At 42.5% G+C, this 20,352-nt stretch overlaps 1 protein-coding gene across 1 annotated transcript in view; it reads right to left on the reverse strand.

Moving 5' to 3' along the window:
* Nucleotides 1–20,110, reverse strand: part of sypl2a (synaptophysin-like 2a) — a 26,519-nt gene extending 6,409 nt beyond the window's left edge. Inside the window, exons 1-5 of the mRNA XM_088309536.1 lie at nucleotides 19,902–20,110; nucleotides 19,558–19,632; nucleotides 3,846–3,967; nucleotides 2,900–3,098; nucleotides 1,459–1,629 (exon numbers count right to left, since the gene is read on the reverse strand). Coding sequence (XP_088165662.1) covers nucleotides 1,459–1,629; nucleotides 2,900–3,098; nucleotides 3,846–3,967; nucleotides 19,558–19,632; nucleotides 19,902–19,916 — 582 coding nt within the window. The 5' untranslated portion in view covers nucleotides 19,917–20,110. The remainder of the gene's footprint in view (nucleotides 1–1,458; nucleotides 1,630–2,899; nucleotides 3,099–3,845; nucleotides 3,968–19,557; nucleotides 19,633–19,901) is intronic.
* Nucleotides 20,111–20,352: the final 242 nt, after the last annotated feature.

Here is a 20,352-nt window from a genome sequence, read left to right on the forward strand (position 1 = left end):
CAAAGTAACCAAACAGTCATGCAATGAAGAAATGTTCCGCTTAATTTTGAAATTGTGTGACATGTTATCCTGTAAAGCAGGGATCCCCAATCCTGTTCCTCGAGGGCCGGTGTCCTGTAGGACATCCATCTCTCCCTGCTGCCACACAGCTGATTCAAATGATCAGATAATCAGCAAGGTCTGCAGAAGCTAGATAACGATCGCTCAGGTGTGTTGCACCAGGGAGAGGTGGAAAACGGCCAGAACACCGGCCCTCGAGGAACAGGATTGAAGACCCCTGCTGTAAAGGAACGTCAATTTTAAAAACGATGATAGTCAACTCATTTTGAAAGCATATCGTCACGCTAAAACACATAACTGCCAAATTCCTTTTTTTTTTTTTTTTTAATGAAATGCAGAGTCATTTCCTGTGGAGAGCTATAGTCCAATGCAGTGTAATGTTGTACAAGTGCCTATCCAAAGAGCCAATCAGAATCTGATTGGACGATGGAGAGTCATTTCCTGCAAAACTCGTGATTTGGAGTAATAAATAAATAAATAAACAATTAGCGTGACGATATGTAAAGTGTTGGTGGAGGGGCGCAAAGTGACACCTAGGGCACAGCATTGTCTGCTTGACAGTGATCATTCCGTGTCTCGGCTTCCTGCAAGGCTTAGTTTCTGTTTTGGAGTATGATGAATTCAACAAGTCTGATGTGACATAAGAGTCAACGTATTGTGCAGCGATTAGACAGTAAGTTCTGTGCCTGTGTCGTGGTGTAGCCAGCAGAGATCAGAAGGCTTTGGGAGCATTGTGAAAAGGTAATAAAGAGAATACACTAGACTATACTTTTTCTTGTGCAAGAGTGATGCACCCAATTCATTAACCATGCATTTTGTTTGATTTTATATATTGTGGTTCTCTAACTTCAAGGCTCAAAAATTGTTTCAACAAAGTCCACCTATTCACACAATGATGGTATATGGTGCAATAAGGATGCAGTAGCAATAAGTGAGGAATTAACGAACAACATTAAACCACTAATACCTGTGGAATACACAAGATACGGAAAACGAGAATAATTTGATACAGCAGTTTGACCACTGGATGGCACTGTATACAATGCAAATCATGATTAAAAAAATGTTCCTAAAGGGAAAGAAAATCGGTTTGTACAATTACATTTACACTTCGTTGAGGACAACTCTACAGCTTGTCTTAGTTGTGGAGTGAGCAGGAGTAAATTAACATTATATGTTTACATAATGAGAGAGGATTTTTCCCTCCACAAATGTAGGAATGGCAAACATGAGACTGTCGCTGTTCTTCTGGTATCTATTGTTTGTGTTTTAATTTGTATTCTAATTTCCCGCTAATTTATATTACACCATATGGAAAGCGCTTTGTTACAGCTCCAGCTGTCGTGAAATGCACTATATAAATAAAGTTGTATTGTATTAAAGCCTAACATGACTTACCACAGAGGCATTTAGGCGTCCCATGGACGGAAATTCTCCTGCTTGGCAGTTTGCACAATTCTCCACCAAGTGGTCTGGATTTGTAGCCCATTTAACATCAGTCACACCTTTTCCCCAGGCTGAAGAGGACACAAGCCACAGAAAGGCGAAGGCAGCCGTCACCACCAGATCCTTGAGGAAAGAAAACACAAGCATAGGTTTCAACGGTTATCTCACTGTATAAATTTGACATACCTTTGTCTTTTTCCATAAGCTAAGGAATTTCATCCACTAAAATGGGTGGCGCATTTTGAAATTACACCTGACTGTGAGCCTCGTTTTTTTCTCCAGTCCGAGTTAAACTAGGCCAATTAAAGGGGAGTGGTACCAGTTTGGTTCGTTATTATAGCAAGCACTTTACAAAGCTTAAGCAGAGCTTCCATTTATCAGCGAACATGCTTATTTTTCTTTTCATAATTTTGTAGTCAATTTTCTAGTTCTTATGCACATTAAATCCGTAATCAGCATTTTTTATTGGGGAAAAAATACTTTTGACACATTTTTAACATTTGTATTTTACAGGGCATTACCAGGAAGTCCACTGCGGGTGTCATGTCAGCAATAGTAATAAGTGAAAGGTAAAAGACACTACAGTATCTGAATAATACTGTATCGAGGCGATAACGTGTTGAAGTGTGCGTAAATGTTGACGCCATATCAAATATGTAAGAATGGCACCATGGTGAAGATAACCATGTTCATTTACTGTTTGAACATGTACTAAAACAAAAAAAAATAAAGATTAAAAGAAATTAAACAATGTTTCGTTGCCTTTTGCCAATATAACAGTTTGTGGCTAATGCGGCAAAGTCTTGCATGCGCATAACGGTGTGTAAATTCCCGCAGTGAAAATTGGTTTCCAAACAAATAACGTTCTGACGTTCAAAGATGGTCAATTTAATATTGTTCTACAAATTGATATTTTTCACATTGGTATATTCTTATTACAAATTATTGAGCAATATCAAGTGTTAAAAATTGCTTCCTTTCTTTGACGAAACAATGTTTAGGCTGAACAGACATGCTGTTTTTTGGTTTTCGCCTGATGCCAGCAATATGTATTTTTGTAGTTCTTGCATGAGGGTTACGTAACACTGTTACAATGATGATATGCTTTTTAAAGTTCAGTCCATTTACTTACTTTAGTTTACGGCAATTCTGAAACATTCAATATGACGAACGTGTAAATGTATCCTAGCAACAGGCCATCCTATTGAAGGGTGTGTCTGTTATCTGTAATGTGTATAGTTGGTACTTACCACCAACAGAAAAAGCATGTGCTTAGAAACCTGTGAAAGGTTTTCGTATGGGATCATTCCAGATTGTTTTTTTTTTTTTTTTTGTTTGTTTTTTTAAATTGGCTCTCTGAAGCGATAGTTATGAATATGGGAAACATACTCACCATGAAGGGGCCACGGGTGGTCTGACGATAGACATGCTGGTAACCCAAGTAAAGAATCAGTGTTGCAGTGCAGTAGAGAAACCCAAACACACCCACACACACAAAGAACTCTGCAGAGGAGGAAAAGTCTCCCTGGAGAAAAGTGTGATTTGAAGGACTGCCATCACATGAAGGCATCTCATAAAGGTATGCTGACAACCTAAAGGGAATAGCAGAAAAGACAAAACATCATCCCACTGACTGTTGATCATGAATCATGATCAGAATCATAAAATAACATTCTCACCTGGCTCACTTACTAGTCCATGAGAGCAAGAACAGATTATAGAAATATGAATTAAAATATATTTGAAGATGCAGACTCAGACAAAATCACTTGATTGATTGCAGGATTGATGTGCAACAAAATCGGATACATTTTGTAATTTTTCTGATGATGTTGTGGAAACGTGAAATTGATCTGAATGTCCAGTACAGTTCATGCACTCCCCAAATCACTCTTCGAGAAACAAAATGCTGGCATACGCTTCTGTATAAAATACTACTTGGGTATTGCCTGCATTATTTATCCAAGTGAAGCTTATTAATATTGGTTGTTTAGAGATAAAGGAGTATTGGGTGTCAGAGGGATGTCAAACTCATTTTCATTGCTCCGCCATCGTAGTTATGATTTCCTTCAGAGGGCCTTTATATGAGTGAAGTGTGACCCCGAATGAATGTACAAAGTCGGATTGCCTCATATTACACATAAGCAACCAACTGATGAATGACTAGTTTTGAAAGTACGGGCCACATAAAATAATGCGGTGAACTGCATCCAGCCCCCAGGCCTTGAGTTTGGCATGTGTGCACTCTGCACTATTCTGAATTCACTCAAGCAATACATATGATTTTAAGAAATATATGTATCAACTATCTGAATACATATTACTTTTGAGTTTTCTACCTGAATGGGTATCCAAACACAGGCTTGACATCGATTGGTTCCTTAGATTCAGGACATTTGACTGTGAAGTGAGTTGTTCCAGAGTAACCTCCAGTTGTGGCAAAGGCAAAAATGGTAAAAACCTGGAAGGGGAAATAAGGAGAGAAGTAATTGAAATTGTCAGATGCATCTGAGACAGCTGTATAGAATACAAGTAATCAAGTCTAACGTTCCAACTTGGATGGCCAAGCTACTCAGGGTCTTTGCCATGATGACATTGGCAGCTGTATCCATTGGTCAAATGTAGTTAGAAAAAAATGCAAGGATTTTTTTTTTTTTAGTTGTACCTTAGTGTGCAATAATGACATAATTACATAGCATAAACGCAGAAAAAAAAAAGAAGAGAAATTGAAGGCTTTATGAAGTTGTTTTCACACATGGTTTCGCCAAGACCCGACTCCAAACCTAGAGTGCGAGGCCGGGTGTGGATAAGCATGTATAAGGGGGCAGCCACAACTCTTGTTCTGTTGTATGTCACTAGTTTACAAGACTGAATCCCTGACGAGAATGAGATACACGAGGTTGGGACAAGTCTGCTGAAATTTATGCTGGAGGGGAAAATTAAGATGCGATAGATATCAGCCAGATTGCAGAAGTTGGGTGGGGGCGGGGCTATCTTTCGGGGCCTGCACGCACAAATAATTTGTGATCAATCTGTGGCAGAGAGCAGACAGTGCATTCTCCATGACAGGCCAAAACCTGTTCTAGGAGTATAGGCTGTAAAGAATGGTTTTGGTTGTGGTTGTCGACTTAACAAAATGATTTTCAAGAAAAATATTAACTCTTGTTTTTATTATGTTATTAGCAGAGCACTCCGTCACGGGGGCGGAACGGACGAGCCCGCTGGCACGGCCGGACGCTCATTTTTGGGGCAGATGAGCAGGGGGTGACATATTAAAAAAAAAAAAAATTAAAAAAAAAGGTTTGGTTAACAAAGGCTGGAGATTGATTTTAGTTGGGCCCACAAATCGGCCCTCATGCGTGTGATGAACCTTCTTGCCTTGCAAAATGGGCAAACAACAAAAATTGCCTCCGAAGCACCACTACCAACTGTATTGTGTCTGAAGGGACGTGAGTTAGCAGTGTGCGTTCAAGCGTGTCTGTATTTTCTTATTCTGACATCACGTAACCTGCGCCCCCTCACGTGCTACTGGGGCATACCAATACAAGAGGGGGGAGGGGCAATACCACAATCCCTATAACACCAACAGTGCATATTTAGTTGCATTGTAAAGAAGAAGAAAGAGGAATTTGACAAATAAGGAGAAAAATAAGAAGTAGACGATAAAGACCATAATGAGGCTAGCGGATTTGAATAGTAAATTAGCCCGCTAATGATGCTTAAATAAACCTCTGCCGTTAGCATCTCTCTCGCGGTGGCGTCATGCACAGACGGTTTATTTTGCGGCGTAGGGGAGTCCGGAACGGGGTCCGGGGCCAACAATTTTTATGAATTAGGCAGGAGGGTCGAGGCCGGAACGGTACCAAGATCGCGCCGGAGGGCGAGGGACTGACCGTCAAAAAAGGGTCAAGTGTCCAGCTCCGGTTATGAGCAATTAAGTATGTCACTACACAAAATGCTATGAACGAGTTTAACAAAGTTAATTTGGTTCACATTTGGTTTAAACTGCTATTAGAAACCTGACACTGGCTCATTTGCATACTGAAGGGTGAGGGGAAGTTGGGTCTCTGCTTACTGCAGACAGCTATGCCTAACAGCGAGCCAGCAGCAAGCCGATACTTTAAGCAGCATGAAAACGGGAGATGGAGCGGAGTTGAGAAACAACTTGATATATTTGATATTTGAGGGGGTAAGCAAGGGATCAAGACAGGAAGAAGAGGAGCGGGGGAGAGAGGCACAAGATCATAAAAAATATGTGAAATATAATTTATTTTGGAAGATTTTGTTTGGAGGGGGGTCATGACATTTATTTGAGGGGGCCAGGCCTCCTATTACCCCTGCCTAGATCCGGCCTTGCTCCAGTGTAGTGCTAATCAGTTTACTGTACTTGTTTATCTGATTGTCTCATTGTATAGGGTTCTAAATGAACACCCGCCAACCTTCCAAATGTGGGATAAAATTAAATTTGGAGGGTGTTGACAAAAACTAAGCAGCCAGTTAGGCCAGTGATGCATGAGGCATTTATGTCTGTCAGATATAGGCTATTTACAATTGGGCAACAAGTCTCACGAATCAATTGGAACGGGACTCACGTTCAAATTCTCCCGGGAACACGAAAGTAACATTTGTAATTCAACTCAATTTTAAGAAACAAGGCGCAAATGTCTTAATAGAAAAGGTTTAAAAAAGCAAGACAGATTGTTGTCATGCAGTAAGCATTGTTTTAACGTTTTTAATGTTGCACTTTTTGTATTACCACTTTTCCACACAAGAATAGATGTCAGCAAAATGCCTTTTGTCAGGGAAGGGATTCAAGCTATATCTTCAACTATGCTGACAGAGCACAGACACCAGCAGGAAGAAAGGCGCGCAAGCAATACATTTCCTCTAACCCATGACATTAACTGACTTTGCAAAAAGCTTATCCCACACTAGGGCAGGTAGCCTCTAACTCAGCTAGACTTCTTCAAAAATAATTCTTCTATGGTGTCTCAGAGGTATTGAGATATAGTTTGTTAACATCAATGAATATCTGTTGTGTTCTATCCATTCATTTCCTACACCGCTTCTCCACATCAAGGTCACATTTGAGTTGGTATAGTCATCAAAATGCTTAAAAATGCTTTCTTCATAATGACCAGCAGGGGGCAACTCCACTTGCTTCAGAACTAATGTAATAAAAAATGTCATTTGGTCATTTACATTACACACATCATTACAAATGTGTAACTCATCTACATCCTTTTCAGACGTTGCTTGCCTTTATGAGGCAAAGCACAGATAAGGTCAAAGTATGGAGCAGTTGTGTTTCCTGCTTATTGTGGATTTTCAAGAATGGGTTTCAACTTTCAAGCATCTCTGGAACTGCGAACGATTTCTCAGCTTTCATCTCAGCCTTGTTTGACCCGTGGTGCCAGACAAACAGCACCCCAAATAAGCCTGGTAGCCAGGGCAGGGATTCCGTCAGCGAGTCCAGTGTCGCACCAGGCATTCGCCTTGCAGTCAGACTCAAGCATTCCGCACTACATTTTTTTTTAACCCAATATGTCATGATGGCAAAATTAGCCAGCCATACTCCTCTCCTGCAATACTGCAGTTACTGGCTTCTGTCCATGTTAAAAGGCTGTGGCATACATGCCTGTCATTCAGGACTACACATCCTGTTTGACATTCTGCAATACAAACAGTGGCTTGGCACCACCACTTTAGTGGTCTTTTCTTTTTTATCCTGGTGGGGAATAGAAGTGTTTTCAACAATTGAAGCTAGGATATAATAGTGAGCAATAAGCAAGAGAGTACATGAACAATGAAGTAAAAGTCAAGCTCAATGACTCACTCACTTGGAGGATGTGGAATAAGGAAGCAAAATGAACAAAACTAACAGAACAAGTACAGTAAAATATTTTATCTTGACAAGCCTGAAGGTAGGATTTCTCAAGTTATTCAATACAAATGGTGAACCTCATACACATAGAAAACTAGTTGGGCAAAAAAAATTGCGTTTGTCCACGTAAGGACAGTTTTTACTTAACTCATTTACTGCCATTGACGGCAAAGGTCCATTTTTTTTTTTACTCTGCTGGTAGTGAATGAGTGAAGGAGCATGACCGTTTTTTGATAGGGCTCTATGACTTGCATTCTGGGCAGTTGCAGTTCTGATATTTAGGCCCAATCCCAATCCCCACACTTGCACCCTTGTGCCCCTCAATTGCGTTCCCGTCAAGTCTACGAGTGTTTATGGTGTCCAAATTGTCAAACGTGTGTTGAGTGCTGAGCCTGCATCTACGACCTCTCAGCTGAAGCACATTTCCCACAATTCATTGCGGATTTGACCATAATAACAGGGGACTGGCGACGTTCAGTGGATTTCTTTTGCCTGTGGCGAAAAATGTTTTTTCAAGAGTAAATATGGATTTATTACATATTTTATACTTAATTTTAATTTACAAAAAATGGCGCCACAGCTCCCATCGACTGTTAGAAAGAGCCCAAGTTCTTACTTTATTACTACTTTACTGAAGTTTTAATATAATTTAATTAAAAATTATAAATTTATATATAAATATATAAGTGCGGTCAAGCAATTAAATTTTTTTAACTAATTAATCGCAAAAGATTCCATAATTAATTGCGACTAATCACATTTTTTCGACTACTATTTTTTTGTGAAGCTTTTAACAGGTATTTATTTGAAAAATATCTTGTAATTAATGTACAATCACCAAATATGTATTGTATTTTAAATCAAAGACTGTTCTAATAGCTTTCTGTGATCCTTGAATACGATCCAAACGGAGTCATCTTTACAGGAGTTTTTCTTAGAATCAATTCTCAAAACCTATACAGTACCTTTAGTTATGAGCACCACACTCTAGCAGTGTTGGTTTGCAAGGCTCAGTGGTAACTTAAGCAAGATATTTTGTGTTGAGATGATGTGCTAAAGATGCACGGCTAATATGGTGTCGTGTTTGAATTTGGATTTGGAAGATATGCAAATTACTTTTGAAGTAAATAAAACAGAGTTAAAATATTTAATCGCGGGAATTTTTTTTTTATTAATCTTGAGTTAACGCTTTAATTTTGACAGCCCTAGCATATATATAAAACATTGATAATTTAGTACTCATTTTACAATGTCTATTAGTGAGTATACTTAAGTTCAAAATTTGAGTGTTTTTTTTTTCGAGCATAATCGAGCAGCCCTACTTCACAAATGTATTAGTGATTGATTGACAATTTGATGATTGCCTAGAAATTCTGCTTGCATTGTCGCCATTAAGGATGGTCCGAGCAGATGCACTGGAGCAGTATTGAGTCCAATCCAAGTTAGCAAATTGTTTTCAATAGAACCGATCTAATCCATTCATTAGCCCAAACTATATCATAAAAATCTTAACCTTCACTTTGCGTGACATGCCATAGCACAGATGAGCTGTGGCCATGGTCGGCATGACTGTGTTTTCATCACGGGAGCTGAAGCCGACAAAGCTGTTGCCATAAGGGACCAGAATAGTTGTCGTACAGTGAACGTTGTGTTTTTAGACGTCGGTATGAAGCAAATTAAATCCATGTAAGAGGAACAACATTTGGATAAAAACAATCAGATCAGGATAGGATCGAATCAGATAACCCTCAAGGAAAGGGTATCGCATATGAAATAGTGGTATCGTGCCATCCCTTGCAGGAATGGAATTTGGTTGTAAACTGAGGGCCCCCTGTATATAGAAACTACCCTCTGTAGCCAAAACAGTAAAAGTCTTGTTATCTTTGGTCTTCTGCCTTTACAAGGAAATAGCTAACAGGGTATTATTGGCGCATCTCAAACTACAAGCGCTTTTAGGTCATCACCATGCTATGTCTCGCTATAATTGGGTACTTGGTCAAGTAATTGGGCTTACCGGATAAGGCACTAAAACTATACTTCAAGTTACCAGTTCGTCGTTAACCGACATTAAAGGAGAACAAGATCCAAGATGGCCCGTTTTTCACTAACAGGTAATATATTTTTGATCAAGAAATTGAAATTAGTTATTTTCTTTTTTATCCATTCATTTGGGAGAAATTAGGAAATATGTGACAACTTTAAAAACGCCTACTTTTAATGAAGAATATGGCCATTCCCCGGCCGCCGTCCTCAAGTTCCTGCGAGAGTCACTAAAGGGACCGATTAAAAATTCTCCATTGGAAATCATTGTACTTTTATTACTTATAACATTGAAAAACGTTGATGAATTGGCACCAAAATTCATGTGGGCATCCCTACCTATGACCATTTCAACATATCAGAAGGATTAACCTCTCCGTGGCTGATTTATATGAACAGGAGGAAATGTGGAAGTGAGCAGAGGTACATAGATTATGCTGTTAGGATGCTGCACTCTGCTTCTTAGCTGATCACGGTGAGGACGCATGGCATAAAAACACCAGTCGGGATATTTACAGCGACTGAAGTGGGAATGAGGAGACATGCACAGTATTCTGGATGAGGATTGGCCCCAGTTTTTCTACTGTCGGCGACTTAACTACAACGCGCCATTTTGTTCTTTGGAACGTCAAAGCTGCGGGCTAATACACCACTCAATATACTGTTCCAATGCGGACACACTTGGCTGTGGAGTCGGCCTCCTCGCTGGAACATTTTGTTCGCTGAACACTGACGCTCCTGAAGCGGCCCCGACTAAAAGCACATATTGCTCCGCAATGCGCACCGTTCAAGAATAACACCTCCAGGGTTCATCGATGAGGACTTAAACCAAAATCAACACCGACCCTGCCCGCGCCGCTGACAGCTTCATGAATTGGTTACAAGCGGTGGTGGATGTGAACGTGCATGAGCGGCAACAGCCAGGCATCCTAACACCAAGTCGCTGGTAAGAAGCCAACTTTGTTGTGCTAACGTCGTCTGCTTAGCGACCAAAAGCTGATTTCTGCCCTGAGCAGTGCTGTTAATTTTAACACTGTTGAAGAACGTACTGTTGTTACCCGTTGGGGGTGGGAGGTGTAAACATCTATGCCTGGCTGCCTCCTCACACTTAACAAAAGATTAGCATAGCTAATAATATAACCAGTCCGAAATATAACCAGTCGGGGTTCGTGTGCACATTCTTGCGCTTGTTCGGTTCAGCCTGTGTAAGTGGAGAATCAATCGCCACTGTATTTTTGATTTTGCGAGGTGATCATATGAGCTCACATCAATAAATACAGACTATTGCGCAGAACGTGTTTATACTTCCACAGCTTGAAGTGGACAAGAGTAGCAATGTGCATTTGCATTTTGGTGGTGATCGGTCGCCATTTCAAACAACAGAACTGACAAGGCCAGCAAGATTACCACACTTGCCTACTTGCTGTGACGTAGATGCTGAGACCGTAAAAAAAATAACAAGACCAGCTCCAAAAGGGGGCGTGCCAATTTATCATAAATCTCATCACAATAAAAGAAAAACTTAGTCACTACACAGTTTTTTAGGGGGTAGAATTTTTAGTACATTTTTACATGCAAACATAATATAAAAGGGCCAACGTTAACGTCAATGAAGTGTCACTTTAAAAATAACAATCCATTCAATTTTAAACAGAAAAGTCATCACACAAAACATCTTTTGTCTTGGTACGACATTTAAAGCGGAAATAAAGCCGACAATGGAAATTAAAAAGTCAAAAACCACCCGTTCAATTGACAATAGTCGAGCTTAGATTTCTTATCAATTTGCTCCACAGTCCAAAGTGTCATCATAAAACCTTGCACCGGCTACGCTTTTGAGTAACAGTTTAACTTTAACTGTCAGCTTGAACAAATCATAGGTCATTCATGCATTCTTTAACAGTAGCTGTTACACATGTTTAATAACATCTCGATATTCGTGGGATCTCTACAAACGTACGCGCTAAGGATGGGCATTTAAAAAAAGTCACAATTCGTTAGGTTGTGATCCAATTTAATTTTGTATTCTTCAGGTTGCAATTCAATGAAATTACTATTTAAAGGCTCCCATATTGATTTAGTGAGAAGTAAAAGTACACAAATGAATTAAATTCATGAATTTACTTTGTTTAAATAATTAAATGAAAACATATTTGTGCATATGAAGTACGGAAGTAAAAAAAGTGGATAGAAACTTCTATATTTTTAATATTTTCCCTCTTCCTCCAACTGTAATAAAAATAACAAATAGCGATGTTCATTGTCACTTTTTTTCATACCGAGTATTGAGGAAAAATACCATTTACATGGATGCAATTTTCTGGATGATAGTAGAACGGCCACAAAAGAGGGCATCAGTAGCTAATGAGAATGTGTGACTGGTATTGGCAGCCTTCACAAGGACTAAATGCCCTGAAATAAGTCTGCTATTGGCCCAATAATAAAACCTTGTATCAGTACTCGCCCATTCCTAATGAAAAGTGTGCACGGTAATTCATGTCTGTATATGGAGTACAAAAAAAAAAAAGCATGGTGAGAGCTCTGCAATGAAAAAGTAAAGTGCATGTAAACTTAACATTTCTTCCCGGTACGATCAATGAAATTACACGTTAGTTACGTATATGGGTGGATCAAAGAACCCATTTCGGAACATGTCACGATTTTCAACAGAACAAAAACAAAGAAAAGAACATGACGACTAGAACTTACATTTCATGAAGGGCATGTTTGTTGAAATCTTGAATTGGGAGCAAAAAAAAATAAATAAAAATTGCCCGTGTTGTAGCCGTCTTCAGGCTAAGCACTACACTGCATGGGAAATTGACTTTCTCGCCTCTGATTCGGGAATGCGGACGTCACTTCGGGAATCTTGATGTAATCGCTCTGCCCCCCTTGGGTATATGAACGACTCAGTCTTATACACGGCTCCAGAGCAAATTGGAGAAAAAAATAGCAGGGTATGCGAACGACATTATATCGATTTTGTGAGCTGTGACTTTTCATGAAAACGCTGTCTTATAAATGGCATTGACAGTAACTCTGCTATCCAATCTATTTTTTCTCCACCCTCAGCCATCATAATTAGCTTTGACTTGTACACTCTGACTATCTAATCAAAGATATGAAAACTGTGACGTACCCATGTTAGAGGGCCAAGGTGACGGCAACTCAAAATCTGATTGGTCTCATCAACATTTATTTTGTGTTAGAGGGCCTGGAGAACAGATTGTGAAGACCTGGAAGACTTGATTGATTTTGATTTTGCCAGGCATCAACGGCAACAACAAATGATGGCTGCAATGTGATTAGTTAAATGCTTTTATGTTGGAAGCAGCACAACCTACAGAGAAGCTATGAAATGAACATGTGGAATTATGTCATATGCATTTATTGCCAAAATCTAATTAACAGTCGGTGGGTTTTTTTTTTTTTTTCATTTCAAATTTCACCCTGTTGGGTCTTTTACAGTGGTATTAATCTTAATATACCGTATATAAATTAGGGAGGGACAATTGTAGGAAAAATAATAACCATGATTATTTTGGTTGGGGCTGAAATCTTGATTAAGAAAATGATTATTCATTGATTTCGAAATTTAGTATTTATTCGAGTAATAAAAATGAACGACTCAAAACTATCATTATAGCCTTGTTCACATTCATCCCTGCATGATGGCAGTCATTATTCAGAACTCTCTTTTTGGAGGAATTCTTTTTGTCAAGTATACAGAACGTGAAATTTTCCTTCTCCCACATCCACGCATTTGATGCCTCATATCTTTGCACACTGAACCGTGAGGAAGTATATTTATTTTGTCTTGATATTTTCACAAGTCTTGGAACTGACTGGGCTAACCTGGGATAAATTATTATATTAATGTATTCTAACACCGTCTATCATGATTTGCACTTCAAAATAACACAGACGTACCATTTCGAAAGATATAAACCTTTGAAAAGTGGATTTTCTTTGGGAGGGGGGTTGTTTGGTCCTCTGAGGGTGGAGAGTAGGTGGGGTGGTTGGGTGAGGGAGGGAGGGTGGGGGTCGGGGGATGGCTCAACTTACCCGGGTCCTGCACTCACCATGCAAGGGCTAAGTTATGCCACAAGGTCACAAACTAAAACTGGTGTTTTTAATAGGGCAGGGGAGCTTTAACCCACACCTACAATGACACAAAATTGATTGGACTATTGGCTGACTTCTGACAATGATTTCTCTCAAAGAGGTTATTCAGCGACAGGTTAATATACATTTTTTCAATCATGCACTGTGAATGTTTAGATCTCCAACCCCAAAAAGTAATTATTTGTGTGGTAATTATTGAAGACAGTGTTTATCTTTTGTTGTGACCAAGAAGGGTCAATCACATTCTACGACCTATTTATGCGGAACTATAAGTACAGTATTTCCTGTTATATCAGGGTACATATTTTTGGCACCTGATTTTTCAAAGATTTTTCAGTTAATCATCTTTATGGGTTCTCACTGCATCTAGCCCTCCTTTCCCATTTCCTACGTGTGACGGCATTACAGTGAGAACCCATAAAGATGATTTTCCAGGTGATCATCTTTATGGCTTCTCACTGTAATGCCGTCACACGTAGGAAATAGGAAAGGAGGGCCAGATGCCAATGCACTTTTTAGCCATTTACTGAACCAAGAACAATACAATCCATCCATCCATCCATCATCTGTACCGCTTCTCCTCACTAGGGTCGCGGGGGGTGCTGGAGCCTATCCCAGCTATCTTCGGGCAGTAGGCGGGGGACACCCTGAACTGGTTGCCAGCCAATTGCAGGGCACACAGAGACGAACAACCATCCGCACTCACACTCATACCTAGGGGCAATTTTACAGTGTTCAATCGGCCTGCCATGCATGTTTTTGGAATGTGGGAGGAAACCGAAATACCCGGATGAAACCCACGCAGGCACGGGGAGAACATGCAAACTCCACACAGGATGGCCGGAGCTGGGATTGAACCCACGCCCGATGCCGTCTCTCACTGTGAGGCCATCGTGCTAACCAGTCGGCCACCGTGCCGCCCCAATACAATACAATACAACTTTATTTATATAGCACATTTCACAACAGCCGTCGCGAGCCGTCACCTTACCGTGGTGGAGGGGTTTGCGTGTCCCAATGATCCTAGGAGCTAAGTTGTCTGGGGCTTTTGCCCCTGGTAGGGTCACCCATGGCAAACAGGTCCTCGGTGAGGGTCCAGAGAAAGCGCGGCTCACCAAACCCCCTTATGATGCTCAAAAATATTGGACCACGTTTTCCCTTGCCCGGACGCGGGTCACCGGGGCCCCCCTCTGGAGCCAGGCCTGGAGATGGGGCTCGTCTGCGAGCGCCTGGTGGCCGGGCCTGCACCCATAGGGCTCGGCCGGGCACAGCCCGAAAAGGCAACGTGGGTCCCCCTTCCCATGGGCTCACCACTTGTGGGAGGGGCCAAAGGGGTGGGGTGCAGTGTGAGTCGGGCGGCGGCAAGGGGCAGGGACCTTGGCGCTCTGATCCCCGGCTACAGAAACTAGCTCTTGGGACATGGAATGTCACCTCTCTGGTGGGGAAGGAGCCTGAGCTGGTGTGCGAGGCAGAGAAATTCCGACTAGATATAGTCGGGCTCACCTCCACACACAGCGTAGGCTCTGTTACCAGTCCTCTGGAGTTGTCCAAGGTGAGAGACGCCGAGCAGGTGTGGGCATACTTATTGCCCCCCGGCTTGGCGCCTGTACACTGGGGTTCACCCCGGTGGACGAGAGGGTAGCCTCCCTCCGCCTTAGGGTGGGGGTACGGGTGCTGACTGTTGTTTGTGCTTATGCACCAAACAGCAGTTCTGAGTACCCACCCTTTTTGGAGTCTTTGGAGGGTGTGCTGGAGAGCGTTCCCCCTGGAGACTCCCTCGTTCTGCTGGGGGACTTCAATGCTCACGTGGGTAATGACAGTGAGACCTGGAAGGGCGTGATTGGGAGGAATGGCCCCCCCAATCTGAACCCGAGCGGTGTTCTGTTACTAGACTTCTGTGCTCGTCATGGATTGTCGATAACGAACACCATGTTCAAACATAAGGGTGTTCATATGTGCACTTGGCACCAGGACACCCTTGGCCGCAGTTCGATGATCGACCTTGTAGTCGTGTCATCGGATTTGCGGCCGCATGTTTTGGACACTCGGGTGAAGAGAGGGGCGGAGCTGTCAACTGATCACCACCTGGTGGTGAGTTGGCTCCGATGGTGGGGGAAGATGCCGGTCCGACCCGGCAGACCCAAACGTATTGTGAGGGTCCGCTGGGAACGCTTGGCAGAATCCCCTGTCAGAAAGAGTTTCAACTCCCACCTCCGGCAGAACTTTGCCCACGTACCGAGGGAGGCGGGGGACATTTGAGTCTGAGTGGACCATGTTTCGTGCCTGCCTCCATTGTTGAGGCAGCCGATCGGAGCTGTGGACGTAAGGTGGTCTGTGCCTGTCGTGGCGGCAACCCCCGAACCCGCTGGTGGACACCGGCGGTAAGGGATGCTGTCAGGCTGAAGAAGGAGTCCTATCGGGCCTTTCTGGCCTGTGGGACTCCGGAGGCAGCTGACAGGTACCGACTGGCCAAGCGGAATACGGCTTCGGTGGTTGCCGAAGCAAAAACTCGGGCGTGGGAGGAGTTCGGTGAGGACATGGAAAACGACTTCCAGACGGCTTCGAAGAAATTCTGGTCCACCATCCGTCGTCTCAGGAGAGGGAAGCAGTGCACCACCAACACTATTTATAGTGGAGATGGGGTGCTGCTGACCTCGACTCGGGACGTTGTGAGACGGTGGGGAGAATACTTCGAAGACCTCCTCAATCCTACCGACACGCCTTCCTTTGAGGAAGCAGAGACTGAAGACTCCGTGGTGGACTCACCTATCTCGGGGGTTATAGTAACCGAGGTGGTTAACAAGCTCCTCAGTGGCAAGGCCCCGGGGGTGGATGAGATCCGCCCGGAGTTCATTAGGGCTCTGGATGTTGTGGGGCTGTCATGGTTGACGCGCCTCTACAACATTGCGTGGACATGGGGGACAGTGCCTCTGGATTGGCAGACCGGGGTGGTGGTCCCCCTTTTTAAGAAGGGGGATCGGAGGGTGTGTTCCAACTATAGAGGAATCACACTCCTCAGCCTCCCTGGAAAGGTCTACTCAGGGGTACTGGAGAGGAGGGTCCATCGGGAGGTTGAATCTCAGATCCAAGAGGAGCAGTGCGGTTTTCGTCCAGGCCGTGGAAAAGTGGACCAGCTCTACACTCTCTACAGGGTCCTTGAGGGTGCATGGGAGTTCGCCCAACCAGTCTACATGTGTTTTGTGGACTTGGAGAAGGCGTTTGACCGTGTCCCACGGGGAGTTCTGTGGAGCGTGCTTCGGGAGTACGGGGTACCGAGCCCCTTGATACGGGCAGTTGGGTCCCTGTACCACCGATGTCAGAGTTTGGTCCACATTGCCGGCAGTAAGTCGGATTCGTTTCCAGTGAGGGTTGGACTCCGCCAAGGCTGCCCTTTGTCACCGAATATGTTCATAATTTTTATGGACAGAATTTCTAGGCGCAGTCGGGGCGATGAGGGGATCCGGTTTGGTGACCGCAGTATTTCATCTCTGCTTATCGCAGATGATGTGGTACTGTTGGCTTCCTCAGGCCGTGATCTCCAACTCTCACTGGAGCGGTTCGCAGCCGAGTGTGAAGCGGTTGGGATGAAGATCAGCACCTCCAAATCTGAGACCATGGTTCTCAGTCGGTAAAGGGTGGAGTGCCCTCTCCAGGTCGGGGAGGAGATCCTGCCCCAAGTGGAGGAGTTTAAGTATCTTGGGGTCTTGTTTACGAGTGAGGGGAGGATGGAGCGAGAGATCGACAGGCGGATCGGTGCAGCCTCCGCTGTGATGCGGACGCTGTATCGGTCTGTCGTGGTGAAGAGGGAGCTGAGCCAAAAGGCGAAGCTCTCGATTTACCGGTCGATCTACGTTCCTACCATCACCTATGGTCACGAGTTGTGGGTCGTGACCGAAAGAACAAGATCTCGGATACAAGCGGCCGAAATGAGTTTCCTCCGCAGGGTGTCTGGGCTCTCCCTTAGAGATAGGGTGAGAAGCTCGGCCATCCGGGAGGGACTCAGTGTCGAGCCGCTGCTCCTCCACGTAGAGAGGAGCCAGATGAGGTGGCTCGGGCATCTGTTTAGGATGCCTCCTGGACGCCTCCCAGGGGAGGTGTTCCGGGCATGTCCCACCGGCAGGAGGCCCAGAGGACGACCCAGGGCACGCTGCAGAGACTATGTCTCCCGGCTGTCCTGGGAACGCCTGGGCATCCCTCCGGCAGAGCTGGAAGATGTGGCTGGGGAGCGGGAAGTCTGGGCTTCCCTGCTGAAGCTGCTGCCCCCGCGACCCGACCCCGGATAAGCGGCGGATAATGGATGGATGGATGGATGGCTTGATTTCACAACAGCTGGTGCTGTAACAAAGCGCTTTCCATATGAAAGCACCCGCACTGAGCTTCTTCGGGCACAGCTCCCACCCAGACGGACCCGCCAAGGCCACATGCCACCCCACCAGGCCTCGCCTCATAAAGGCACATCAACATGTACTGTTGATGACACTACGATATATAGAGTACGCACTCACAATTGAATTTCCTATATGTTATGCAATTTTTTCCAGGTATTCAAATACACAATAAATAATAGTTTTTTTTTTTTTTTTGCAACAGCATACCCCCAAAGTAGTAAACCTTTTATAGTCTCAATTCAGATTAAACAGGTCACAACTAGGGGAAAAACAATGTCAGTGGTGAAAAGCAGATGCTTTAAAATTACTAAATATTATCAATAAGGAGGGTAACTGGTCAATTTAAGCACAAAATCCATGACATTTCCACAAATGGGTCAGAACTGAGACCGATACAAGGGGCCATATTCACTACTGCAAACACTGCACCACATAACATGCTTCATCACTCGATAATTGTGTTTTGTGTATAATAAAGTTGGATTGCATTGTATTGTAGAGTGTCACTTCATGGTCACATTTCAGACACTTTTGTTTGTGTAATGTGAACGACTACATAAGAAGATCAGATTTAACAAAAAGATCCGGACTGCACATCACTCAATTGTGAACTTAAACTTAATTCTGAACGCAGCCCTAGTATGGACTGTAAAGAGAATTGATTTGTATACAGTAGTGATATTGTTTTAAGTTACTGTTAATAATGTATTTAATCATTAATGGATCAACTCGTAAGGGCTTTACAAGAAGTAGGTTCTGGCTGCTTCTAACTCCGTTCATACAGTACTACAGTGCTCTGTAGCAAAGACATGAGCACAGTCATCTGCATCAGAAACATAATACGCTTCCATTATTAGCTGTCAAATGGATAGAGCATTCTTCAAATGATTTCCCTTTTTACTACAGAATCCGATCAGATTACTCACTACACTCAAGACATCTTGTTTAGGATATTCAGCTTGAGTTGCCAACGTTGCCATAGCTCCTGGTAAACACATGCAGCTCCTCTTTTTACCCCACTGCAATTGGGAAACTTTGCTGTTTTGGGGTAACAACAGAGCATTAACTATGAAAAAAATAACTTTAACTAAATGCAATTATGGGTCAGCATTGTAATTGCTAGTGTGGTGTTAATTTTTACAGTGTACCCATTGTAAAACATAAATATATATATATATATATATATATATATATATATATATATATATATATATATATATATATATATATATATATATATATATATATATATATATATTTTATTTTTATTTTTTTAAGTTATTGTATTTTGTATTCACTTAATAATCAGAAGAGGAATTGTCAGCACTCTGATGAGAGTAAGTAATGCAGCAGAGAAAGCGGTTTTGAAGCAAAGTGCAATTGATACAGGTTCGTGTGCATGTAATTTGGATAACATTAATGCTACACACAGTACGTTTTGTTATCAGAGCCAATGTTGCTACCAAAGACAATTGACACTTCTCATTCAATTCAAAGCCATGGCGTCGAAGTAGTAGTCATTCGCGTCAACAGGAAACCACGAAGCTTGTTTCAAAATCTTTTAAGTTCCACCACTTGCATGGAATCTAAAACGGTTAGGTGAATTTTACGCACCCATTCTAGGACACGAATAAATCCAAGTGGCTCTTTCAGGGGGCCCAGGTCCAGAGAAAATCCAGACACCGTAGTCTGTGGATATTTGACAAAATGGTAAAATGACGAACAAACAAGCACATTTATATTTACATTTACACATACATATATATTATTTTGCTACCTATCGGGCAAAATATCGCTTATGCTTATTACACCATTGAAGTAACAACACTTACCTGCACCTGCGTGTCACTTTGTAGCTAACCGACCCTGCCCTTGTTAGCCCAAAAAAACCTCAAGCAACAACATGCTACCTTTTGACAGCTGACAAACTACAATAGTAACGTAGCAAACTCACCTACCTGAATAGAGTCCATCGAGACGTGCAATAGATACAAAATTTGGAAGAGTATCCTCTACTTGTCAACTCAAAAAGACATATACATTAAAAAAGTAGTTACCGAGTTTGAAATCAAATAATTGCATTCAACAAAAGCTAGGACACTACAGCGAAACGGACGTGTGTGCCAGCTGATATAGGAAACTGAGGCCGCTGACAGAAGCCTCACTACTGGAAACTGTTTCATCCGGTCATTACCTTTCAGAATAAAATATTTAGTCACCGATGTGATGTTACTACACCGAATGGATTTGTGTTAGTGAACATATTGAAAATATATGATACATTTTGGTATACAGGTATTCAACAACAATTATTTCTTATTTGAAATACAATCGTCCAGTGCCTGCATAATAAATTTGGACATTCAGCAACAACTTCCTGTTATAAAGTCGTTGAATAAAGTTTTTTTT

The sequence above is a fragment of the Idiotropiscis lumnitzeri genome, chromosome 11 (genome assembly GCF_059441095.1).
Source record: "Idiotropiscis lumnitzeri isolate Australia: NSW breed Sydney's pygmy pipehorse chromosome 11, RoL_Ilum_1.0, whole genome shotgun sequence".
Taxonomy (NCBI): Eukaryota; Metazoa; Chordata; class Actinopteri; order Syngnathiformes; family Syngnathidae; genus Idiotropiscis; species Idiotropiscis lumnitzeri.